The sequence below is a fragment of the Suricata suricatta genome, chromosome 4 (genome assembly GCF_006229205.1).
Source record: "Suricata suricatta isolate VVHF042 chromosome 4, meerkat_22Aug2017_6uvM2_HiC, whole genome shotgun sequence".
In the NCBI taxonomy this organism is placed as follows: domain Eukaryota; kingdom Metazoa; phylum Chordata; class Mammalia; order Carnivora; family Herpestidae; genus Suricata; species Suricata suricatta.
Window position 1 is genome coordinate 103,124,028 of NC_043703.1, and position 27,422 is coordinate 103,151,449.

At 36.5% G+C, this 27,422-nt stretch overlaps 1 protein-coding gene across 4 annotated transcripts in view; it reads left to right on the forward strand.

Annotated features, from left to right (window-relative positions):
* Positions 1-27,422, forward strand: part of VRK2 (VRK serine/threonine kinase 2) — a 101,904-nt gene that overhangs the window by 29,901 nt on the left and 44,581 nt on the right. For all 4 annotated transcript variants that reach the window (XM_029937405.1, XM_029937406.1, XM_029937408.1 and 1 more), the window contains 4 exons: positions 1,213-1,282; positions 2,696-2,783; positions 5,163-5,268; positions 6,464-6,556. In XM_029937405.1, the coding sequence (XP_029793265.1) occupies positions 1,213-1,282; positions 2,696-2,783; positions 5,163-5,268; positions 6,464-6,556 (357 nt within the window). The remainder of the gene's footprint in view (positions 1-1,212; positions 1,283-2,695; positions 2,784-5,162; positions 5,269-6,463; positions 6,557-27,422) is intronic.

The following is a 27,422-nucleotide window of genomic DNA, read 5'->3' on the forward strand; positions in this document are numbered from 1 at the left end:
TTCTAACCGTAGCCAAATTGGTGGGCCATCTAGCGGCCACTTGAAGACCCTCCATTAGAGTCTGGCGGTAAAGGAGTAGACTCCCCTTACCCTTTGCCATGTTGAAATCCCATGCCAAGGTCAGAGGCAATTAATACCAACAGAACATCCTATCAGGAACTTTTGCTGTTTCCCCAGCTTTCTGGGGCAACATTTGCCAGTCCGATGGCAAAGTGGCAGGACAGTTTATTTTACTGGACCGATAATTCCTCAGGCTTCTGCCGTGCTAGACCAGCCAGCTTCCGGGGTGTGGCTGGAGCAGGGCTGGAGATCCTGGAGTCAAGAGTCTTTTTGAGGATCAGTTCAAGCTGATCGACTGGATCTGGATCACCTCACCAGGTTAAGGGTTCTTCTGAGTCGGTTCACTTAACTCCAGAGAGATCCCTGAAACTTTAATAGGGGCTGACCCCCATCTTTAAATATCATCCTCACAGACTAACAAGCCTGCTGGCCCAGAGCGGCTACTAAGCTCAACCTGGAGATTCCTTATAAAAGGGACTCAGCAAAGCAGACTTCAAAAAAGTCCTCATGAACAATCTTTATTCTTGCTGAGCTTATGTAAATAATTAGGCCACGGTTGTTTAGGATAGACTCGTTCCACCAATGCATTAGTCTCGATTTGGCTATCTCTGAGAATGGAGGTTTTTTTAGGGAGAAAAACTATGTTTCAGCAATGCACTACTGTAAATGTTCTAGTTCTGAGTGTCTTTGAATTTTATTTTTGTTTGTATCCCCTATGCCTAACACAATGAATGAGATATGTAGACACTTAGTAAAGGTATCATGTATGAATGAACCCCAGGGTCATTTGCAGTATATCTACCCTGATGTCCATGTTGGTAGACACTCAATGTCTGTGTGTGTGTGTGTGTGTGTGTGTGTGTGTGTATACAGTTCTCAGTACTTTTAGTAAGTTCTTTCCATAAGAAGGCTACTTTCATGTGTAAGATTGTATAGACATAGCATTACAGGATGTTAAACTTAAACATGAGTTTATTAATTTAGTGCTTTTCTAAGATTTTTAGTGGAAATTTGATGCCTGTATTTTATAATAAATTGTTCAAACACTATTATATATTACCAATGCATACTTGTATTTTCACAGTTGAAATACCAAATCTATCTTTAAGATTATTTTTTCCTAATAAAATTAATTGTCCTTGTCTTTTATAGGAATATCAGGAAAATGGCCCATTATTTTCAGAACTTAAATTTTATCAAAGAGCTGCAAAAAAAGACTATAGTAAGTAAATTTAGCAAAACAAGTTACTTCTGTATATAGAGTTTGCTAAAGTGGATGTTAATAGTTTTCTCTTTTCTGGCCTTTTGGAAAATTCTTCTCAATCACAAGTTTTATTGTAAAATGATATAATCAACTATTATATAACAATAAGATAGATGGCATATGAATGTTGAGATTACATACATAATGAGTTATATATTTCAAATCAAAGTTGTTTCTACTACTTTATATATAATATTAGGTTGTTGGTCTAAGCTACCAAGAGTTCTTTAAGTGTGAAAGCTAGTAGAATGAAATCATATTTTTCATAGAAAACCATTTGGAGTCGAAGGTCATAAAGAAGAGATATTAAAAAGGGCAGTAGATATATAAACAAAAGGAATGGCCATAGAATGGATTAGTGTAAGGTATATAGAAATGATTAAACATCAAAATGATTTAGAACATAAGCTAAAAGTGTTAGAAACCTGAATGTTGGGAAATCAGTTGGAGCTGGAAATCACATGTAAGAACCACCAGTTAGAGGAATTGAGTGAGAAATGAATCTGAACAGAGCTGAAGAATAACTGAAGCATTTTATAAATACTGTAGGGTATAGATGCACTAAGTAAAGCTTTACGGAAGGTGACATGAATAAAAATGATATAGGTAAGGTCCTCTACATTATATTTAAGAAAAGGAACAATGAGTCTAGACTCAATAATTAACCTTGTTTTCCTTAATAAAACCTAAATGTTACAAAAGTAGTCTTTACTAACTGCTCAAACTATGTCAGGGAGACAGAATCCATTAAACTTGATCATTTATCATAGAGGTGTCTTGCACATTAAACATATATAGTGGAAAAGTGGAAAATAAGCTACCTGATGGTTGAAGTGGATTTTTTTTTTTTTTTAACTAAATTAAATCAAAAGTGTTTCTGGATAACAATTTCATTGCAAATGATTTTTTCTGCCCAATTTCTATTTTTTCAACTACCACGGCTTTAGATTTTTAAGTAATGGAAAAGAAAAAGCTATCTCTCTACTCATTCTTTGGTAGTTAACATATGTTATATTTTATTTTATTTTAATTTTTTGAACATATGTTTTGGAATTTAACATATAAGGGAATGGTTTTTTTTTTCATGAACAGAAACATTGTGTATATGAAAGCAATGGATTTTATGACCATGACTAGTTTTGTTTTGGTTATAATTGAGTTAATTTAAAATTTCTGTGTATGTTTTTATGTTAATTATGGTGATAAAGAGAATTTAAAAGCCACCGATAGATAGATATTAGATTCTTTAAAACATTTTCCAGGAAGGTCTAATTTCTATTTAGATTAGCTAAGTTTTGGGATCTATGTAAAAGGGAGAAATAACATTTCTAAAAATATATGTCTTTTTTCCTGTTAAATTTGTTTTTGTAGTCAAAAACTGGATAAAACTCAAGCAACTTGATTATTTAGGAATTCCTATGTTTTATGGATCCGGAATTACTGAATTCAAGGGAAGAAGGTAAAATGGAATTATTATAATCAAGTGTTATTCTATAACTGTTTCTTATATGGTCTAATACCTGTTGCTGTATAATTGGTTACCCAAACCATAGTGGTTCATAACAACAGACTAATAGTGTCTTAGTTTCCATGATCAGTTTCTACACCTGGCTTACCAGCTCGGGACTTCTGAGGATGTAGTTAGCTGCCTGCTAGGTTACAGTCATCTCCCTACTTGACTGGGGAAGGATCACTTCTCAAGGTCACTCCTGTGGCTGTTGGAAGGCCTCAGTTTCCCACCATGTAGGTCTCTCCATAGGCTGCCTCAATGATATAAAGACACAGTAGCTGGCTTCCCCTAGAGGAAATAATTGGAATGGAGAGAGAGGGGGAAAAAGAGAGCATGTGTGCATGTGCACACACACAGACACACAAACACACACACATGCAACAACATGCATCCAAGAAGAAAGCCATAGCCTTTTTATAATTAAAACTTTTTTTTTTTCAAAATTTTATTTAAATTCTAGTTAGTTAATATATATAGTGTAATATTGGTTTCAGGAGTAGAATGTAGGGATTCTACATACAATACACTTACATACAATACCCAGTGCTCATCATAAAAAGTGCCCTCCTTAATCGCCATCATCCATTTACCCCATCCCCCACCATGCCCCTCCAACAACTCTGTTTGTTCTTTATAGTTAGGAGACTCTTAGGGCTTGCTTCCTTCTCTCCGCCCCCCGCCCCCCGCCATGTTCATCTGTTTTGTTTCTTTTGTTTCCACATATGGGTGAAACCATATAGTATTAGTCTTTCTTTGACCAACTTATTTCAAATCTTATAGTGATATATCACATCATTTCTGCTCTAGCCTCTTTGCTAGAGGCAAGTCACTAAGTCCACTCCATATGAGAGAGAGGAGATTCAATTAAACTTCATTTCTTGAGAAAGGGCACAACAAAGAATTTGTAGAAATATTTTTTAAATCATCACATATGGCTAGTCATCGCATATAAATAAGTGAGTAGTGATTTTTAAGGGAGAAAAAAATTCAGGGCACCTGGGTAGCTCACTGGTTAAGCATCCAAATTTAGCTCAGGTCATGATCTCGCAGTTCATGAGTTCGAGCCCTACATCAGGCTCTGTGCTGACAGCTTGGAGCTGGAGCCTGCTTCAGATTCTGTGTCTCCCTGTCTCTCTGCCCACTCCCCTGCTTGTGCTCTGTCTCTCTCTCTCAAAAATAAACATTAAAAAACTTTAAAAAGAAAAAGTTATATTTTTTAGGTACCCCATTTTGTCCTTTCAATAGCCTTTTAAGCTGGTGATGTTTTCTTTCTTTCCTAAGTGAGAAAATAGGCTTGGTGTTCAGTGCCTTTTTTAAATGGTCTTTAAATGCTCTCAATAAAAAAGGAACAAACAGTAATCTTGAAACAAGTAAAGGGCTGCTAATAGAGGACTGAGTAACTGAGTAGGTCATGGTAAATCCATATCATGTAATTATTCTGCAGCCCATTAAAGAAATCAATTACAGCTATACCAGTTGAGGGGCATCTAGGTGGCTTGGTGATTAAGTGTCTGACTCTTGATTTTGGCTCAGGTCATGATCTCACAGTTCGTGGGATCGAACACCATGTCGGGCTCATGCTGTGAGCATGCAGAGCCCACTTGAGATTCTCTCTCTCTGCCCCTCTCTCCCTCTCAGAATAAACAAACATTAAAAAAAACTAATACAGTTTATTTGGAAGGATTTCAGTGAGATATTAATGAAAAAAGTATGATGCAGAAAAGTGCATATAATCACATTTTTTGTAAAACATGGACAAAATTTCATTTATGTCTGTGTTCATGTGTAGATATGTAGGTCAGTAAAGAATAGGGACCGATGTGGTTATGTTAAGTGAGGGAAGAAAAGAGGGGCCAGAGGTGCCAAACAGAAAAGAAGTACATTTTTTTTTAAAAAGTCATGTTTGTAAGTGTATAGAGAAAGTAATTATGATTTATAAGCTCAAGAAACAAATATAAATAAAATTTTCTGTCCGGACACATAATTTGTTCAAGGTCACACAGAGAGAAGGTGATGGAATCAAAATGAATCAAACTCAGAACTCTCTAATTTAGAAAGAGTAGTTTCTTTTCAGTGGTCTGAGAGTGAGTATGCACCTTTCAGCACGGTGTTCTCTTCTACTACAAAACTAACTGCAAAGTAAATACTGGCTAGCATTTTTCTGTAAAAGAACAGCAAGATTATTAATGTACACTCATTCTTTAATGGCTCAGGTTGCAATATTCTTCATTGTTAGGTTGAGGGTATTTTTCCTTGTTTCAAATTCATAAATAAGCAGTTTCAAGCATTGCTATCTTAAGATCTCTTTTTGACATCTCTTTCTTATAGTTACAGATTTATGGTAATGGAAAGACTAGGAATAGATTTACAGAAGATCTCAGACCAGAATGGTACTTTTAAAAAGTCAACTGTCCTGCAGCTAGGTGTCCGAATGGTAAGAAGGAATGACTTATTTCACATGCCTCATTTTCAGATTATTTACTTGTTACAATACACAAATCGTTGCCCTTTGTGGAATTATCAGAGAATGAAGGATTATTGCCCTAGAAATGTCAGTTATTTAGAGTAGAGGCTATTTTGGTAAAATTGATAACAGTGGGCTCTGTAAGTGACAGAATGTGCTGTGTTTGGCACTACAAACTCAATTAGGCATTGGTTCTACAGTCTGATTTTTTTTCCCCTCACAGCTTTGTTTTACATATCAGAACAAGCTTGCATTGCTATAAGAATAACCTCTCTTTTGTCACTTATATTTATAACAATGCAAACTATGGCAAAATATATTATTTTCCATACTAAACATGTGACCGTATGGGGCGCTATGCAGTTTTTATTATGAGTTTGGGATGGTGGCAGTAATTAGTATGGCAATGAATAATATATACTTTGCCAAATAAGAAGCAATGAAATCTTAATAGCACCCATGCACACATTTTGTTTATACCACATATTTGTCTTATCTTGTTTGTGTTGGGTTTGCCCAAGCTCCATTTTATTTTTTCCATTTTAAATAGAATGAAACTACTCATGCCAGGTTGGGATGTGGCAAATAGAACTCGTTAATTTTCCCGTTCATCCATTCATTCGTTTAGCCAGCCAGCAAATGTTTATTGAGCACTGGGTGAAGGTAATATGTGAGGCTCAAGGGCTCCAAAGATGAAGCTCAGGTTTTTTCTGTTACTGTCCACAGGGAAAATGCCTTTCTCTGAGCTTGGGGACATGGTGTTTATTCTGAGGTTTCCAAAACCTGATTTATACTCACTGCTTGGGTGAAAAATTCCCAAGTGGGCTTCATGATTATTGTACAGTGGATCTCGGATATTTTCCTCCTTGTACAGTGTGATTTGGCCACCAGGCTGTCAGGCATGGGCATTGTTGAATCTCGGTCCCCTTACATCAGAAGTTTAGTTAAAACACTTGATATTTGAGGACCATGTTATTCAACTTTTTTTCCAGTGTAAGTGACCAGTTCATGTGATGTTTTAGAATAGACAAACACATAACTGTATAATATGTCATTTTGTTATTGTTAATAAGAAAAAATACCTGTTATTCTATATTCAAAATGTTCAAGCTGATCATGAGTTTGAAATAGATATCAATATAACCTCATATATTTCTTTTCCCAGTTGGATGTTCTAGAATATATACATGAAAATGAATATGTTCATGGTGATATAAAAGCAGCGAATCTACTATTAGGTTATAGAAATCCAGATCGGGTAAGTACAGTATTAAGCTTTTGCTTTCAGTAGGGATCCTTAAAGTATCATACTGAGACATTGAAAAAACAAACTCCTAACCCAGGAAGAGTTTATAAATGAGGATTAATATGATGAATGTTGTGATTTATCTTATTTTGTTTATTTCATTTAATGCGCTAAATTGATAAGTACTTAGGATGAGGAAACTGAGACTCGGGTTAATTTGTTGGTGGACATATAGTAAGGTGGCTGAAATTTGAACTTCAGAGTGAATATAAACAAAGGACCTTCAAAATTCAGTGGGAGAAGGGGTGGATTTGTGCAGAGAACAAAAAAATTAAAAGACATACTAGCTTCTCTTTATATAAACACTTAAGTCTTTAAAAAATTTTTTTTGTTAACATTTATTTATTATTGAGAAACAGGGAGAGACAGAGCATGAGCATGGGGGCGGGGGGAAGCACAGAGAGAGGGGGAGACACAGTATCTGAAGCTGAGCTGTCAGCACAGAGCCTGATGAGGGACTCGAACTCACGAGTGGTGAGATCATGACCTGAGCCAAAGTCAGATGCTCAACCGACTGAGCCATCCAGGTGCCCCATAAACACTTAAGTCTTAAACAGAGCAGCTTTTCCAGTGGAAATTTTTCTGATGATGGAAGTATCCTATATGGTACTGTCCAGCACGGCAGCCATGAGCCACATGTGGCCATCAAGCACCTGATACATGGGTAGTGTGCCACCAAGTGCGGATGAGGATGGTGTGCATCCGGAACTCTCATTCGTTGCTTCTGGGAATGCAACATGGTGTGGCCACTGTGGCAGACAGTTTGGCGGTTTCTTTAAAAACTGAACATATTCATAACATATGATCTGCAATTACACTGCTTGGTATTTACCCAAAGGAGTTGAAAACTTATATCCACACAAAAACCTACACACACATGTTTATAGAAGCTTTATTCATAGTTGCCAAAACTTGAAGCAACGAAGATTTCTTTTAATAGGTGAATGGATACATAGACTGTGGTATACCCGAATAAGGCACTATTACTCATTGTTAACCAGAAATGAGCAGTCAAGACATGGAGGAAACTTAAATGCATATTACTAAGTGAAAATCTGTATAATTTCAACTCTACAATGTTTTTGAAAAGGTGAAACTGTGGAGACACTATAAAGATCAGTGATTGCCAGGGGTTAGTGGGAAGGGAGTGATGAAAAGGCAGAGGCAGAGCACGGAGGACTTTTAGCGAAGTGAAACCGTCCTGTCTGATACTGCCATGGTGGACACATGTCACTACACATTTGTCAAAACTCAGAATGTTCAACACCAAAAATGAGCCCTAATCCGAACCATAGACTTTGGGTTATAATGGTGTGCTGCTATGTAATGAATGTAGGTTGATCCATTTTAACAGGCATAAGGCTCTGGTATGGGGTGGGGATAGTGGGGAGACAGCCCGGGGGAGACAGAGGATATATGAAAACTCACTATACTTCCCACTCAGTTCTACCTGAATGGCTCCAAATTTGCCAGAATTGAATCTAAAACTACTCTAAAAAAGAATCCCTAAAAAATGTGGCTAATGTGACTGAGGAACTAAATTTTAAATTTAACTTAATTTTTTTTTACCTTACTTTGCCTCTTCCCCCTCCCCCCCAGCTTTCATGAGGTAGGATTGACAAACAAAAAATGCATATATTTAGGTTGTACAACATGATTTTTTAAAGGCGTGCAAAGTGATGATATCATCTATGTTGTATAGTGATTACCATCATCTGTTTAATTAATGAATTTATCATTTCATGTAGCTACTCTTTTGTTTGGTGTTGTGGTAAGAACACTTCAATCTACTCTTAGCAAATTTGCAGTACACAACATTATTAACTGTAGTCACCATGCTGTATGTTAGAGCCCTGGCACTTTTCATCTTTTTTGATCAGCGTCTCCCCATTTCCTCCCCCCACCCACCCCAACCCCAGCAGTCAGTTTTATACTCACTGGTTCTGTAAGTTTCACTGTTTTACATGCCACATATAAGTGAGATGTAATATAGTCTTTCTGTGTCTGACTTAATGTCCTCCAGGTTCATCCAGGATGTCATAAATGGCATATTTCCTTTTATGGCTGAATCATTCTGTTGCATGTGTATACCACATTTTCTTTATTCATTCATCCATCCATCAGTGAACACTAAGGTCATTTACATATTTTGGCTCTTGTGAAAAATGATGCAGTAACCCGGGAGTGCACATATCTCTTTAAGATAATGATTTATTTTCCTTTTGATATATGCCCAGAAGTTGGATTGCTGAATCATGTGATGGTTGTGTTGAGAGGAACAGCTTGACTGTTTTGCATAAAGACTCTACAGTGCACAAGGGTTCCCTTCTCTTCACACCCTCCCTAATACGGTTATCTCTTGTCTTTTTTATAATAGCCATCCTAACATGTATTGAGTGATATCTCCTTGTGGTTTTGGTGTTCATTTCCCTGATGATAATATTGAGCACCTTTTCTTATACCTGTTGGGCATGTGTATGCCTTCTTTGGAAAAGTGTCTATGCAGGCCCTTTGTATATTTTTTAATTGGCTTATTTTCTTGCTAGTGAGTTGTATGAGCTCTTCTGTATTTTGGATATTAACGCTTTATCATATCTATGGTTTGCAAATATTTTCTACAATTTGGTAGTTTGCTTTTTTATTTTGTTGATGACTTCCTTGCTGTGCAGAATCTTTTTGGTTTGATGTAGTTCTACTTGTGTTAGGTTTCGTTGCCTATGCTTTTGGTGTCAGTTGAAAGACTCATTACCATGACCCATGTTCATGGATTGCAAAGATATTGTTTAAATGTCCATACTACCCAAAGCAGTCTACAGATTCACTGCAATCCCTATCAAAATTCCAATTGCATTTTCCATGGATTCAGAAAAAAGAATCCCTAAGATCTGTATGGGACCACAAAAGACCGTGAGAAGCCCAAGCAATCTTGAGAAGAAAGTTGGAAGCATCATACTTCCTGATTCCAAACGAAATGACAATGTTATAGTATTAAAACAGTATTCTGTTGGCATAAAAGCAGTGGAACAGAAAAGAGAGCTCAGAAATAAACCCACGCGTAGACAATGAACTAGTCTCTGACAAGGGCAGCAGTGATAGACAATGGGGAAAGGACGGTTTCTTCAGTAGATAACGGTGGAACAGCTGCATGCGAAAGAATGGAACCGGACTCTTACACACCACACACAAAAATTAACTCAGAATGGACTGAAGACTTAAATGCAAGGCCTGAAACCATAAAACTAGAAGAAAACACAGAGAAATTGCTTAATTTCAATTAATTTAACTTTCAGTAACTACACGTGGGTGGTAGCCCCTGTATCAGCCAAAAGAGATTTAAAACCTTAAAAATTGAATCTATAAAAAATTTTAGAAATCACAGTTGAATATTTACGTGAACTCTGAGGATGAGGAAGACATTATTAAATAATGGTACAAATGAACAAATCCTAGAAAATATTGAGAAATTTCAAATTTTAAGATATCTATATTTAAAAAGTTTAAAGAAATGAGAAACTGGAAAGTAGAATTATGACAGATATTTGAGGAGATGTAGCAAACTCAAAAATATTAATAAGAAAAACACTAAATATTTTCTTAAACCAGTGATTAAAAGGAACTAACAGAACGGAGAAGAAATACAGCAGCCAGAAATGGAGAAACAACAGTTCACTGTCGCTAGAAAGAAGAGAGATGGGGATAAAAACGGCAAGGTAGCATTTTAAAAGAACTTATCAGATTGAAAAAGCCTGAAATAATAATCTGATGATACTGAGCTGATGAAGTGCGGGCACCAGTAGACTGCCAGTGGGAATGTAAATTAAACAGGAGTAGAAGAAATTAAGTTAATGGAAGGGCAATTTGGCAATGTATATTAAAATCCTTTAAATGTCTGCATACTTTTTTAAGGTTAGGTTTTGTGAAGTATAATTTACAAACAGTAAAATTCACCCTTTTAACTGTACAGATTGATGTGTTTTGACACATGCATATCATACAACCACTGCTACAATCACGAGACAGAATGTTCTATCATCCTCATGCTTCCTCTCCTCCCCCGGACCCAGTCAGTCCCCTTCTCTCACTCCTCTAGCCCCTGGCAATGAGTTCTGCCTCCCTAGTTTTTGCATTTTTTAAGGAATGCCATATAAATGGGATTATAGGATATATACCCTTGTGTGTGGCTTCCTTCACTGAGCATAATGTTCGTGAGATTTACCTGGGCTGTAGTTATTAGTAGTTCATTCTTCTTGAATGACAGGTAGTATTCCATTGAAAACAGATACATTGCAGTGTATCTGTTCCTGTTGGAGATCTGCGTTATTTCCAGTTTGGGGGCAATTATTAGTAAAATTGCTGTAAGCATTCATGTAAAGTTTTGTAGGCATATGTTTTCACAACTTCCAGGTAAATAACTAGGAGTGGGATTTCTGGATTATATGGAAGCGTATGTTTAATTTAAAAGAAGCAGCCAAACCATTTTCCAGAGTGGTTGTACCATTGTTATATGTTCCCACCGGTGATGAGTAGTTCTCCACATCTTGCCACCACTTGGTTTCATTAGTTTTTAAAATTTTAGCCATTATAGTACATAGGTACATATCTAGTAGTCTTAATTTGCATCCGTTATGTAATGATAATGATACGGAACATCTTTCATGTATATATTCACCAGTCTTTTATCTTCTTTGATGAATTATATGCTCCCATTTTTAAATGAGATGGTCTTAAAAGAGCTTTATTTTTTAAGGATAGGAACATTTTGTCAGATACTTGCTTGCAGATGCTTTCTACATCTGTAGCTTATCTTTTCATTCTCTTATCTGTGTCTTTCAGAAAGCAGTTGTTTTTAATTATAATGAGGCAGCTTATGATTTTCTTTTTATGATTTGTGCTACTTCTCTCCTAAGCTAGGATCATAAAATGTTTTCTCATGAGATTTCTACAAGGAGTTTTATACAACTCTTATATTTAGATTCCTGGTTGGTTTCGAGTTTGTATTTGGTACCAAATCAGGGTCAAGGCCCTGTTCTGAGGAAAGGGGGAGCATACATATGTGCAGTTGCTCCAACATGGTGTTGAAGTGAACCCCAGTGAATTGCTTTGGCTCTTCTGTCAAAATTATTGACCATCTATGAATTAGTCTATTTCTGGATCCTCTGTTACAGTATCGTACAGTCATCGCAGTTCATGGTCTGGAAAGTAGGAAGAGTCTTCCAGCTTTGTTCTTTTTTTCAAAATTATTTCGACTTTTCTGGCTGCTTTGCAACTAATTCCATATGCAATACTTTAGAATCAGTTTGTCAATTTCTGCTCCCAAACCTGCAAGGATTTTGACTGAGATTGTGAGTTTTTATAGCTAGTAATATTTCAGAGATCAACTTTATCTGATATTAATTTTACCACACCCCCATTTCCCCCTTTCTTTGGATTAGTGTTTACATTGTATAGCTTCTCCATTTTTTAATCTAATAAACCTCTAATTTCTTGGAGATGGCTCCAAGAAATTCATGTTCATTTTGTGGCTATTTTTTAAGCTTTGCTAAAATGAGTCTATAGTAGCCTTTACTCTGTGGATAATTTATTCTTAGTTCTACGCTCTGAAGTTCTGTGATTTCTAATGGAATTGCATGTGAGGACTTAACAGAATTCAATTCCCAGCTCTTTGTGAACCCGGGGAGTTCTCTCTACTCCTATTGGTCCTTGGCTCCACCTTTTATACTACAGATAAGGAGGTCCTAATACAGATTTTTCTGGAGCTTCCTCCCCTCCTGCCCCTGCCCTCCCCTCACCCTATGTAGCTCCCTCTTCTCCTCTTCTAAAATCCTCTCTGGAATTTCAGGCTCTTCAGGAGCCTCTCTGAACTCAAGGACTATGTCAGCAGGATTGCAGTCCTGTGGTTAGGATTTCCCTGTCTGTTCTTGAGTTTAGAATTGTCACCAGGCAGAATGCTGGGGCATCAGAGGGGCTCAACTAATCCCCCCACCCCCATTTCCCATTTTCTAAAGGATCTCAGTCTTATGCTGCCTGTTTAACATCCAAAAACATTTGTATCTTTCATTTTATGCCTTTTCCCACAGGTAGTGGAAGGGTAAATCTAGTCGTTGTATTGCCTTTTGCCAAAAGCAAAAAGGGCTAGTTTTAAATAATTTGTGTGTGTGTCTGTGTGTGTGTAATGTCTGATTATGTCTTTAACCTGTTTTTCTCTTTTTTGTTTGTTTTTTATTCCCTCAGTTTTGAAGAGTTCTTTAAACATATAAGCCCATCATCAATTACAGATTTTGTAAATAATTTCTTTCGATTTGCCTTCTGTCCTTTGATTATACTTGTCATGTTTTATTTCCACATAGAAGGTGAAACTTTATTTTTAATGGGGCCAAATGTATTTTATTTACTATGGGTCTTCAATCGTGATTAAAAACCTGTTCTACAGAGAGATTTTATATGAATTTCATTGTATGTTTTCATTTTTTACATTTAAATCCCTTATTAATTTAGAGTTTATGTTTTTACATGACAGTAAGTGTTGCCTCAATCTTATCATTTTCTAAATGGTTTTCTAGCTTTTCCAATGTTATTTTTTTTTTTAAATAAAATTTTTGCTTCTAGGCACCTGGGTGGCTCAGTTAGTTGAGTGCCCGACTCTGGATTTCAGCTCAGGTCATGATTTCATGGTTCTTAAGTTTGTGCCCTATGTTGGGCTCTGTGCTGGCAATGTGGGGCCTGCTTGGGATTCTCTCTTTCTCCTCCTCTCTCTGCCTGTCTCCTGCTTGCTCTCTCTCTCTCTCTCTCTCTCTCTCTCTCAAAATAAATAGACTTGAAAAAAATTTTTTTGGCTTCAGTGATACTAGATGCCACCTTTATCATATACTAAACTTCCATATGTACTTGAGTTCATTTCTGTACTTTCTACTGAATCCTTCTGGTTTGTCTAATTATGTTTTATTATTATACTAGTGCATTACTGTGTGAGGCTTTGTAATATATTTTAATATTTGATGAGGCTTTGTGCTTTCTTTTTCAGTGTTATTCTAGATATTCATAGTTTTCTGTATTCTTTTGTTTAGCTTCATTTAAAAAATACATGTTGGCATTTTTACTGGAATTTTGTTAAAATTTTAAATTAACCTAGGCAAGTCCTGACATCGTTATGATGTACAGATGTTCTTCAACAGCAAAGAATAGTTTTGTATTTCATCCCTTTTACTTTTGTTATCTTCTTGAGTATTTTAACTCTTTGCATCTATTAAGTTTGTCACATTTCTTGCTACACTTGTTCTCAAATATTAAACCACTTTTGTTGGTATTGTCACTCTACTATTTTATCTTTTAAGTGATTATTGTTTGTTTATATGAACATTGTTTATTTCCATATATTCATTTTATATCCTGTAAATTCACTGACTTTGAGGTAGTTTTAGTAATGATTACCTAGGGTTTTCTTAGGAAGCCTTTCAGACACAAGTAGATAGAGTTGTCTTTCGGTTCTTAATCTCTGATTTCTTTGGTCTAATTGTATTGCTAGTACATCCAGTATGTAGTAAATAGCAGTGAAGGTAGTTCTGACCCCCACTTCTCCCTGATCTTAATGGAAATGCCTGAAGTTTACCCCATTAAATGTGATGCTGGCTTTAGGACTGAGGTATGTATGTGAGGGTGTGCATGTGTGTGTTCTTATAGTCATATTAAGGAAATGACCATCAATTTTTATGTTCTTGAGTGGATTTTTTTGTTTTAATGGAATGAGTACTGAATTTCATCAAAGATTTACTTAGTGCATATGGAAATAATCATACATTTTTCTCAGATCACTTAATATGGTATGATATATCACTGTGCTTCTAATATAGAACCAAACTTACTTTCCAGGAATAAATCCCACTTCATTATAGGACATTATTTACTTAATATGGTGCTGAGCTATGTTCACTAATATTTTGTAGTATTTTCATAGAGGTATTTATAAGTGATGCTGATCTGTAATTTTCTATTTTTGTACTATTTTTTTAATCAGATTTAGGTATCAACATTATACTTCATAAAAAGAATTTGGAAATTTTACTTTATTTCCTATGTTCTAGAACCATTTCTCTTAAGTTGATACTATTTGGTTTTTGAATATGCGCCATCTGGTTCTGCTGTTTTTCTATGAGGCAGTTCGTTGTAACTCTACTTTTTCCTATGGAACTGTTTAAGCTTTTTATCTCTACAGGGTCAATTTTAATAGTTATCCATTTTGTCTAGTTTTCCAAATGTATTTGTACAGTGTTAAGCATTGTAGTCTCTTATGACTTTTAAACTTCTTCTACTTCAATGGCTGTTTCCCTCTAGTTATTTTTTTATTATTTCTTTCTTCCCTTTATCCACTTTAATAAAGGTATTTATTTTTCAACTCACTTGGATTCTGATTGATTAATGAGAAATATTTTCCTTTATCTATCTCATTAATTTCTGATTTTGCCTTTATTATGTCATTTCTAGTCGTTTTTTTTGCTTCACCCTTCAGTTTCAGGTCTGTTTCATTTATTTGCATTAAAAATTGTTTTCATTTCTCTTAGTGCCATGATTTTTCCTCTGGTCACAGCTTTATATTGTACTCATGAATTTTAATATATTTTTTAGAAGGTTTATATTTTTTCTTCACCAAAAATTTGTGCAGCAGAAGGTTCTTAATGTAGAAGGGCTTTTTTAAAAATATTGTTATTAAATCCTAGACTTGTAACAAGATGGTCAGGATATTGTTTATTATAATTTTACCCTTTGGAATGCCCTTAAACCTTTGTTGGTGACTTAGAAGGTCAGTTTTTTATCAGTATTCCACGTATGTGTGAGAAAAAGGTAGTCTATATTCTCAAAGTGTAAAGTTTACTATCAGTCTGAAAGATCTACCTTATTGACTATATTATTTATGTCATCTATACTTTTACTTATTACTTTTTGTCCACTTGATTTGTTTTGACCAAGAGTGGTATTTAAAAATCTTCTGTTATTATTGTGTTTCTATGTGGCCTCAAGGGCCAAAATCAAGTTCGATAGTTACGTTTGATAAGGATCACTGTTGTGCACTTGGTAAATATGCATTATTGATATTTGCTCTGTTTCACATGTGTTTTTCTTTGATCTTGTTCCTTAAGATTTCTTTGGACAGACTATTTATAAAAATTCGTATTTTTGTTGTAGTGATTGCCTTGTTTTCTATACCTTTTATAGATGCTTTTAGCTCACTTTATCTATATTTAACCTTTTATTGCTGCCATGATAGTCTTTTATGGCAGTTTTTACTTCTACTACTACTAACTCACTATTGTTTATGTTACTTTCCTCTTTCCCTTAATGTTGTTTTCTTACTTTTTAGTCTACTCTACCTTGTCAGAACATAGGTCATTTGTATATTCTTCATCTATCACCAGCCTTGTTTTGGTCTTAGATATAATTAAGTATCTTAAATACTCATCTTTCTCCCTTTTTGCCAAAGTTACCTACTCATCTTTAGTGTGTATGAAACTAATCTTTTAGTAGCTTGATTGCTTAAGAACTGCCCATGGGTACAAAATACCCTTGTATGTGTTACACTGTTTCAATAGCCTTGATCCTTGAGGGATAGCTTGGATGGATTTAAAATATTTAGTTCACACTTTTTTCCTTGAATCTCTTGAAAATGCTAATCTGTTTTTGCCTTGTTTTGCATGTTGCTTTTAAGAAGTCTGCTGCTAGTTTAATTCTCTTACCAATGTATGTTATTTGTCCTTTTTGCTTTGCTGCCTTTGGGATTTTTATTTCTTTATTAATAATGCCTAACGGTTTTACCAGGATATATTTAAAGTGGATCATCTTATATCGGTTTTCCCAGATCTCTGGTGGGCCCTTTTGATATGTAGATTGAGCCTTTTATTTTCAGAAAGTTTTCTTGGATTATAATTTTAAACATTAATTCACCCTTCATTTAAATTTTGAATTAGAATTATGGTGAAAGGAACTTGAGCAATAAGCTCTTTGATGAAGAGAAAAAACTGGTGGAAAAAGAGGTTTAGGAGTGGAGAGAGAAGAAATTGTTGAGTGATTTGGCAAAAGAAAAAGGCAAAAAAAAAAGTTGACATTTATACAAGCTTTGTCAAACCAGTAGGGTTGTAAGGATTGAGATAAAATTGGGAAATAGACCCAAAGAGGTGTTGGGTAGAACAGCCATTTTAGTTAAGGTGGAAAGAAAGGGTCCTGATGGGGCTGGTAGTCAAAGTAAAGTTCTGGGAGCCCATTGAGGGCACACTTGATGTTCTGAGCCGTTTTCATTTTACTGTGTTTTTTTTTTAAAAAAAAGTTCTCCATATACTATTCAGACAAGGATCAGTGATTTTCCTTAAAATCAGACAGGTAACCAACCTCTCTGAGAGTTGAAATAGCTCATTGTAGATTATTTTATTTTTATTTTTCCCTATGCTTTCATTGCATTATGTCCGTTTCTTTGTAACTCATCTGATACTCTCCAAATTTGGAATTTTGAAGACTCCCAAAGTGTACACCATTTCCCTTCTTTCTTTTGTCATCTTTATCATTTTTGTTGAAAATTTTTGATATATTCTTTGAATAAAATTATGTTTCTAAGTCTATGCTTCCCTGATAGGTAAGTAGGTAACATCCTCTTAAACTTGTTTCCTAACTTTTCTTTAGAAAGCTCACTGACTTTGAAGTATGATATGGTATTGCACAATTGATTACTGGCAAGTACGCTTGTGGGTGCCGTTACAGTATTTGGAGAACAAATATGCCTTTCTGACTTCATTGCTTATAATGGCATTACCAGAAATGACATCGAGTGGTGGTTTTCCCATTGAGTACCACCCACTTGGCTTTTTCCGCCAGTGTTCTTAGTGAAGAAAGGTGAGGCACATTAGCTAAAATCAGAGTATGTGCATGTCTTTTTATCTTTCTGTTTCGGAAGTGCAGATGTTCTCCTCACCTGTAAAAGGCCACTTTGTTGATCAGAAGCACATCATTTAAAAAAATTTTCAGTTCAACTCTAGTTAACATGCAATGTAATATTAGTTTCAGGTATAGAATTAATGATTCAACACACAGTGCTCATCATGACAGATGCCCTCCTCAACCCCCAACATCCTTATAACCCATTCCCCCTCTCCCACACCTCCCCTCTGGTAACCATCAGTTTGTTTTCTAGAGTTAATAGTCTCTTATTTTCTCTCTCTGTCTCTCTGTCTCTTTTTACCTTTGCTCATTTGTTTTGTTTCTTAAATTCCACATATGAGTGAAATCATATGGTATTTGTCTTTTTCTGACTTACTTCAGTTAGATAATAGTCTCTAGCTCCGTCCATGTCATTACAAATGGTAAGATTTTATTCTTTTTATGGCTAAGTAATATTCCAGTGTGTGCGTGTGTGTGTGTGTGTGTGTGTATCAAAAATTTTGTAATGTTTGTTTTTGACATAGAGACAGCATGAGCAGGGGAGAGGCAGGGAGAGAGGGAGACACAGAATGCAAAGCAGGCTTCAGATTCTGAGCTGTTACCATAGAGCCCAACATGGGGCTTGAACCCACAAACTGTGAGATCATGACCTGAGCTAAAGTCAGACAGTTAACCAACTGAGCCATCCAGGCACCCCTTTGCCGCATCTTTATCCATTCATCAGTCGATGGACACTTACCTTGTTTCCATAATTTGACTATCATATAATGTTGCTATAAATATTAGGGTGCATGTATCCAATTGAATTGGCATGTTTGTATTATTTGGGTAAATACCTAGTAGTACAATTGCTGGATCATACGGTAGTTCTATTTTTATCTCTTTGAGGAACTTCCATACTGTTTTCCAGAGTGGCTCCACCAATTTGTTTTCCACCAATAGTGCAAAAGTGTTCCTCTTTCTCTGCATCCTCGACAACACCTGTTGTTTCCTGTGTTGTTGATTTTAGTCATTCTGACAGGTGTGCGGTGATATCTCATTGTCATTTTGATTTGCATTTCCTCATTTCCCTGATGATCAGTGATGCTGAGCGTCTTTTCATAGAAGCACATTGCTTTTTCATGCACCAGCTTATAACCCTGCTTTTACATGAAGTCTTTCTTGATGATTCTGGTTTATACTGACTTCCAATTTCCTTTAGCTTCTAAGATGTATTTTAAACACATGAGCCCTCAAGTCTTAGTTGTCTCATATTGTCCTATGAACCAGAATGGACTCCTTGAGACCTGTAGGTATGTGTACTTCTCTTCCTTCTTTCGTACTTCTCACAGCATCTAGGTTATTGTTGCTTTTGTAATTACCCTTCAGGAAATACTTTATTGACTTCTCAGGAGGAAAGGACAATCTTGATCCAAGGCCTCTCACCTCTCTTAGTGTCCAGACACCCTGACTCTTCGGGACCTCCAACCCCACCACGTTCCATGTGTCTCTGCCCCAAAGCTGCCTGCTAAGTGAAAGAGAAAGGCCCTCACAGGTAGAGAAACCCGTTCTGCATGCCAGCAGACTTCCTTATGACTTAGGAAACCTGTGATTTTTAAAAACACTTGCCTGACTACTGGGAGTCGTGTTGGACTGAAAGTCAGGAGATGAGGCTACAGACTCAGCCCTAACATTGAGCAGGATCACAGCCTTCGGCAAATGATTTCACCTGCAAGGACATTAGCTCTCCAGTCTATAAAATGTGAGGCTTTGACGGAATGATCTTAAAATTTCCTTCTAGCTCTAAAATCCTGTGATTCTCTGAAAACATGTTCCCAAATGCTTAATGCTCATTGAAGAAGGTAATGTTTCTTCAAATGTTTCCAAAGTGTCTACTTATTGTTGCATAGCTAAGGAAATTAAAAAGCTCAAATTTAGGGGGGGAAAAACCCTTAATGATCTGGGAGCAGGAATTGTAGTACCTGACCTGTATCTGGGGGCAAAATGCTCACTTTCCTCCATAGGGTAGGGTCATAAGCCTCATTACAGCTGCTTGCTCCCTGCTTGCTAGAGGGAATGCTAACATAATCCATTTATTAGTTACAGTTTCTTGGAAGATGGAGTGCAAATGTGTGTTTGTAAGAATTCTTCATGGTATATGCACATAATATGGTACCATTTTGAGAGGTAGCATTTCCTTTGTTGAACATTTATAAAATTTAGTCCTGGTGATATACTTCTGTATTTCATTATCTTTGGATGTCTTAGCTCAGTGATTCCATACTATTACCAGATGGTAAGGCTACTTTAAAGTATTTTGGTGTTAGGTGGATGGGGTTATACTGTAGATTAAATAACATGGTAGTGTTTATAGTCACTTGAAATGAGCAATAGCACACACGTCATTTTCTTTTTCCTAGTAAGGTTCTGCTCTACATTTTTAGTTGAGCGAAGGGATTTTGAAATTTATCCCTATGATTTTAGTTACTTGAACTTTTAAAATTGTATGAGCTTTATGTTAATGGAATCATTTGTAAAATACACACTTTTACTGAATTTATTTTGTCTCAACATAATTTGTCATTGGAATATGTTTTTAAGATTCAATACTGTGTATGTATCTCTACTCATGGATTAGTTTTACCAACTTACTATCCGGGGATTCTTTCAGTATGATTTGTCAAATAAAAATAAAGTCGGTTCCAAATTTTATTTCTATCTCACATTCTGTAATGTGTTAATGCTGCTATGTGTTACTACATTCTGAGTTATTAAATTACTTTAAAATCGTGTAGGTAATCAAATGTATGTTAGCTCTGTTATCTGATACTGAATGGTCTTCCAATTATCAAAATTTATTCTTAATATGTGTATATTAAGATGTCTGATTTTAAATCAAATTAGATCCATATAAAAAGAAAAAATTCTCATTCAAAATACTATGCAAATGACAGTAATATGAATATACACTACTAGAGTCTTACTGGAAGGTGGTGATGAGTGGAAAATATTGAAGAAAACAGCATAATAATTATAATTTAGAAGCCACGGTCTCCATATTTAAAATTAATATTTTGTGAAGCTTAGTTCCCAGAACTGGGACTCTGAGACAAGTGAGAACCTGTTAAGTAGATAATTGTGCCTCTAGGAGGATACAGTTTTCTTAACCTTTTATTTTGAAAAATTTGAAACATACTGAATAATAGAGAACTCCAGATACCCATCACTTTGATTTGAAAATTAACATTCTGAAATTTTATTTTACCTATTTTTTGGCTGAAAGGTTTTAAAACAATTATAGATATCAGTTCATTTTATCTCTAAATACTTATGTATTTTCAGAAAATGAGGATAACTCACATATTATCACCATGCTATTCTTAACAAAATTAACATCATTCCTTAATATCAGGTACAGTTTTATATGTTCTATTTTCTTTCTCCTATCCTAAAATTCATTAGAAAATGGGAATACAGGCAAGTCTTATTCTAATTGTACTTAAGCGCTTTTTTCCTTTGTAAAAAAATTTTTTTGCAGTAGACTTCTGTGCTATAATTTCCCTTTCTATAAATTGAGTCACAGATCATGTGATCTCTTGGACCCCCTTTAGCTCTCATAGCCCTCTGACTTCCTGGACAGGACTGGTTGTAAGTTACAAATCTCATTTAGGAAACTACTGGTAGAAAACCAGGTGAGCATATTTCTCTCTGTTAAGTGTCCATCAGGAGAGCAAATTTCTAGTCTTGTATACAGGAAAACAGAGATTGTGTTTTATTCAGTGATGTGTATCCAGCAGCTGGCACAGAGCTGGGCATATAATAAACACTCAATAAATAAGTGATGAGTGAACAGTGAGTAACTGAATAGGTTAATGCATAAATGAGTTGATTAATTAGTCATTCGGTGTTCAGGAGGAACAGGTAAAACCAACCAAATAGAGCTGGAGAGAGTCAAGCCACATAGAGCAACTGAATTCCTCCTGGGAGAAACTTATCCAGTGTCAAGAGATCATTAGTACTTTATATTGCTATTATCCATGTTTTCTTAGAGAGAGCTCTGCCAGCATATCTATGAAGAGAGACTGAGAAATCGGGGCTGCTCTGGGTAACCGTGTCCCCTTAAAAGATGTTGAAGCCCCAACCCCCAGCATCTGTGAGTGTGTTTTTATTTGGAAATAGGTTATTTTGGGTTACCAAGAGGTCATTAGGGAAGCCCCTAATCCAGTACAGTTGATGTTACAAACTTGGACACAGAGACAGACCAGACATGAAGGAAGGAAAGACAATATGAAGAGATAGGAAGAATGCTTCTTCCAAACCACGGAGCACCTGAGATCACCTGAAGCTAGGAGAGAGGCATAGAACCGATTATCCTCTCACATCCCTGCAAACACCTTGATGGCAGACAGGTAGCCTCAAAGACTGTGAGATGACACATTTCTGTTGTGTAGGCCACTCAGCTTGTGGCACCTTGTTCTATAGCAGCAGTCCCGCAAAACTAATACAGGGACATAGACAAATCTTTGGGTGGAAGTTGAGATAACAAAATTTCCGAACAGTTGTAATAAAAACTTCAGGCACCAAGAAAGGGGGGAGAATGGGAAGAGGAAAAAGTAAGAACATAGGGGCAAGAGAAGTACCCTAGGGTACTTTTATTTTGCCTAGGACCACTCCGGGCTGGGCCAAATCACTTTGTGTTTCTAGCGTGATTTGTTCTTACACATGGATGTCAGGCAGTTAATTCTTGGCCATGTGTAGTGGAATCTCCATGATAATAGACTGCTTGTTTATTCTGGAACTAAATGTCCTTGTTCAGAGGTACCTGGGTGTCAGTCATTTGAGTGTCTGACTCTTGATTTCAACTCAGGTCATGATCCTAGGGTCATGGGATCGAGCCCTGCATTGGGCTCTCACACTGAGTGTCGAGCCTGCTTAAGATTCTCCATCCGCACCCCCTGTCTTTCTCTCTGCTATCTCCCTGCTCACTCTCTCTCTAAAAGAAAGAAAGAAGGAAAGAAAGAACCTTTAAAAAAATAAATTAATGTCCTTGTTCAGAATTAGAAGATATTTAAAAAGAGTGGTTTACCTTTTCCTAATCCCAGGCAAAATTTATTAGAAAAGGATGGCAACTATTTTCATAAGTTTCAATATAGGTTCAATGTAGAAATAGTTGAGGGTTTGAGGGTATGAGCTCTGGAACCAGGTTCCCTGGCTTTGAGATCTGGCCCCAGCTCTTACTAGCTCTGTTTTCTTTGCCATATTATTTTACCTGCCTGTACTTTGTTTCCACATCTAAAAATAACCAGAGGACCTCCCTCAAAGAGGTATTTTGAGAATCAAATGACTTAAAATGTGAAAAGCTTAGGCAAATATCAGGCACATAGTAAGTACTCAGTGAGTAATAGCTAGAAATTTTACTATTTTTATACTTATGATGAAAGAATGCCTTATTTTATTTTGCTCTCCAAGAATTCGTTAGATTTCTGAAAAAAGATGTAATGGTGTTCTGGTTAGATATTAGGAAGATAGTAATAAATTGGATTTAATAAGCGTAGTTCTCCACAGGTGTGTAGTTTAATGATAGATGCCTCTCAAGTTGTAGGGGACAGAACACCTAGGGCCTGTTTTCTATGTAAGGGGAAAATTTTACATTTTAGGAGTGTGTATGCACTGTAAATAGAGGATGGCCCATTTAACAAATAACCTGTCCCTAAGATTATAGCTTCCAAGAGAGTTAATGCTGTTGAAAAATTAGTGTTTTTCTATAATCAATACAAGCTTATGGAGTGCCTACTGAGTCCCACTGGTCATATTATTTCTGTTTCTGAAGGCCGGATGCATCCATGACCAAAGAATATTTGAGCAACCTGATTCACAAAAGGCTATCAATAGGGGTTTTATTTTGTTTTGTTTTGTTTTTCTATTATGGGAAGATGGCATTTTTGAATTTTGAATCAACTCATTAATCTGCATAAATTGTTTGGGTAAAGATGTGTCCCTGTTTGGAGGCTATTAAAAACCTTTGGACCCCCAAGGGACTGTCATATAAGAATGGCATTGGTGTCGGCCACCTCAAATACTGTCTTTGAAATCATTTGAATTTATAGTTGAAGCAGAACAGGGTGGCTATTTTGAATGTTGGATAGCTGTGCTTTATGTAGATATAGCTTCCATGTGGTAAACCTGTTTATAATATCATAGCAATGACGGTTAAATTCTATCAGCTAACATTTTGTGAGTATCTACTATTTACAGATGTACCAAGCACTGGGAATGCTTGCTGACATGCTGAGAAGTTCTTAAGTTCAGATCTGATTTAGACAAAAAGGAAGACCATAAATTGGATATAATTCAGATTTTTCTCTTCCATTGCCTATTTATTTTGTTAAAGGACAGACACAAATTATGTGCTTTGATACCATGTTGGAAATTAGAAAGAAAGGGTATTGTAGGTTCTTTCATATGATTCTTGAGAACTTGTATCAGAAGGACAAATTGCAAAGACCCTGTAATTGGAAAGGTTTTCTTTTGTGGCTGAAAGGCATTTTTAGTAAAGAAGCGATTGCTAGCATATGAACTATTGAGGGAATTTCCCCCAAAGTCTGGAAAGCATATTAAGTCACAGCCCTATTTGATCAAATAGGCTTTTACATAATGCTAAAAAGAAAAAAAAACAAGTTGGAATAGAAAAACAGGTTATGGGTTCAAAATGCTAATATCATTTAGAACGCTGCTAAGTGCCTCTCAGTATTTTGCTATGATGCTTGATTTTACAGTTCCATATAAAGGAGCCACAGACTCGAGCCTGATGGAGCAGTAGATACAGTAAAGAGATGATGATATGGGCCACAGCCCATCCGCCAACTCTTCATATGTTAACCTCACGGATGTGTCTTTAAGTCTCTCACTCTCAGTGAATGTTACATATAAAGCAACCAGGGTAAAATTCCATATTTGAAATAGAGTAGGTAGTTATGAGATCTAAGAGGGAAAAACCTCCAACACACAAAGCACATTTCTTTCTAAGAATAATCGCATGTTGCAGCCATCCCAAAGTATGGGACAAGGAAAGGCACAGGTTTATATCAAACTATAGCAGCGTCTACGAGGTCACACGTAGGTTTTTAATAGACACGCGTGATGTTTGTGAACAGGGCCATGCTGCTTACACATCTCATGTTTTGTTCCTGTTTGGGCGTGCAGTGATTTTCATTAGTCCGTAAGCACTTAGTTTGCTGCGAAGGTTTTCACATTATCGTATCTTGTTGAAAATATAGGGAAATATTATACCCTATTCAAACAATATAAATGCTGGATTTTTTTTTAAAAAAAGCCTTTAAAGTTGCTGAATAAGTCTGTGTGTTCTTGCTAGAGTTTAAAGAGTTTGTTTTTTTTTTTTTACGTTTCCACTTTAAAAAGTCATGGGGGCGCCTGGGTGGCTCAGTCGGTTGAGTGTCTGACTTCCACTCAGGTCATGATCTCACAGTTCATGGGTTCAAGCCCCGTGTCGGGCTCTGTGCTGGCAGCTCAGAGCCTGGAACCCGCTTCCGATTCTGTGTGTCCCTCTTCTCTCTGCCCCTCCCCTGCTCATGATCTTTCTCTCTCTGTCTCTCAAAAATAAATAAATGTTAAAAAAATTTCTTAAAGTCATGAATAGTAACTATCTCCTTCCATAGTATAATATTCAACAAGAGCTTGAGGGCCACATTTCTTTATACAGCAAGGTGTGCCACTTAAGAAGATGTAATTGTTTAAAATAGCATGAATTATCAGATATGAGATTGCATAACAAATATTTAAGGTTTTGAAAAGTGAATCCCATTTTGGGGGCTGAATGTATATCCCTAATGTAAAGTGGAGATAAAGCAGTAATGTGATTTATTGGATGGTCACATCCCACTGAGCAGTGACATTTGTTCACATTTGTGTCTTGCTTCTTCTCTCTCAGCTCCATAATCTCTTGCGCCCCTTTTCCAGCTGACATCTTTCCTGTCCATCACATCAAGTGTTGAGAAATGCTTCCATTTCAGCCAGTGTGGCTGCTTAATGCATAGGATTCCCAGTTGCCTGGGCAGCAGAAAAATACCAGATTTGACTCTTGATGGGAAAGAGGGTCTTTACTTTTTTCATCAACTATGAACGTGTCACTCAATTTTACATAAACTGAAGGAACCAGGAACAGGTTGGGTGTGTGTGTTAGCCACCAATCAACCAGTTCATTTTTGGTACAAAAATGAATAAATCATTTTCTTTCCAAACTACCTCTCCCTCCTCTGTTTTCTTTCTTGAATCCTCCCTTACCGGCCAACCATACTATTTTTAGAGTTGTCATTGATCTGCCTATCCAGTAACTGTGGTTCTCCTTTGTCTCCCTTCTTTTGTTCACCAGTGCCCTAGTCCACCCTCCCATCACCCTTTGCCTGGACTATTGTTATATTCTCCTGCATGAATTCTCTGCTTCTATTTCTTCATCATGGCGCTGCCAGCACTGATGATATTATTCCTTCCAAAAGCCTTTGATGACCTGCGTTTGCATACAAAAATTGTGTTCTGGCTTGTTAGCATGGCTTTAGAGGCTTTCTGTAAACCAGATAATGAGTTTTTTCTAGCTTGTGTTGTATTTCCAGTAACCTCTGCAATCCCAGAATGCATTGACCCGTACGATGGTTTTTCTTCTTGTGTTACTTCTTTTTCACTATCTCCATTTGTGGAAAGCTTAGATATTTGTCAAGGCCCAACTCAAATGTTTCTTTCTCTGAATCCTTCAATTAGAAATAACCTCCCCTTGCTCCAAAATGTTACTAAATTTGAGCACCTGGCTGGCTCAGTCAGTTAAGCATCCAGCTTCAGCTCAGGTCATGATTTCATGGTTCGCGAGTTTGACCCCCTACACCAGGATCTAGGCTGACAGCTCAGAGCCGAGAGCCCACTTTGGATTCTGTCTCTTCTTTATCTGCTCATCCCCTACTCGTGCTCTGTTTGTCTTTCTCTCTCTCAAAAAAAAAAAATTAAAATAATAAAATAAAATGTTACTAAATTTAAATCTGTTCTAGTTTTCTCAAAGTAATGTTACCTTTATGTCTGTAGATATGTTATGTCATCTCTCCTTTCTCTGTACAAGACATAGGGGAAAAACTCTGCCTCTGATTAGACTGATTTAGGTTCATTTTCAACTTTGCCAGTTATTGTAAGTTTGTTTTGCTCAGAATACCTAACTTTTATTTTTCTTTGCTTTTTATAAACATTCGACTCTCAATAGTTTATCATGCTTGGCATTCAGATGCCTATTGAAAAGAATTTACTCCAGTTTTTCTAATTATTACCATCAATCAAAATTAAAAAAGTTATTTAAGCCTGTGCAGAAGGCCTTAAGAGTAGGTGCTGTCACAGATGCAAACGCGTATGCAACATCATCCTGGCCACTTGTCCCCTCGGAGCTTAGAGCTGGAAAATGTGGCACCAAGGCTTGAAAGAAAAGCTAAATAACTCTCATTTTTAAATAGTGAATCCCTGTGGATGCAAATGAAAACCCAGTATGTTGCTTTGTAGTTAAAGGAATGTACATACCGGGGTTCAGGTGTGAGTGGTGAACCCAGAAATTGTGAAGTGTGGAGCCAGCGGTGTGTAGGAGGCAGAGAAGAGCATGTTGGACACCCTAGAGGGGCGCACATTGAAGATGAAGGCTCTTCCCATGCAGTTCACTCACTGCAAAGGAGAGTTCTGTATCCATCAGTTCTCCCTATCCCTGTGGAGAAATAGTGGTATACGGGCCTTGCCATATCAGGAAACAAAGGCAATGGGAAGTAAAGATTTAACTAAGTACGGAACTTGAGAATGTGGTGTGGGTGCAGGTCTGGCTAGATACAAAGGGAAGCTGATGTTTGAGAGAGCCCTGGCTAGTACAGGGAGGTTGTGTTCTTTG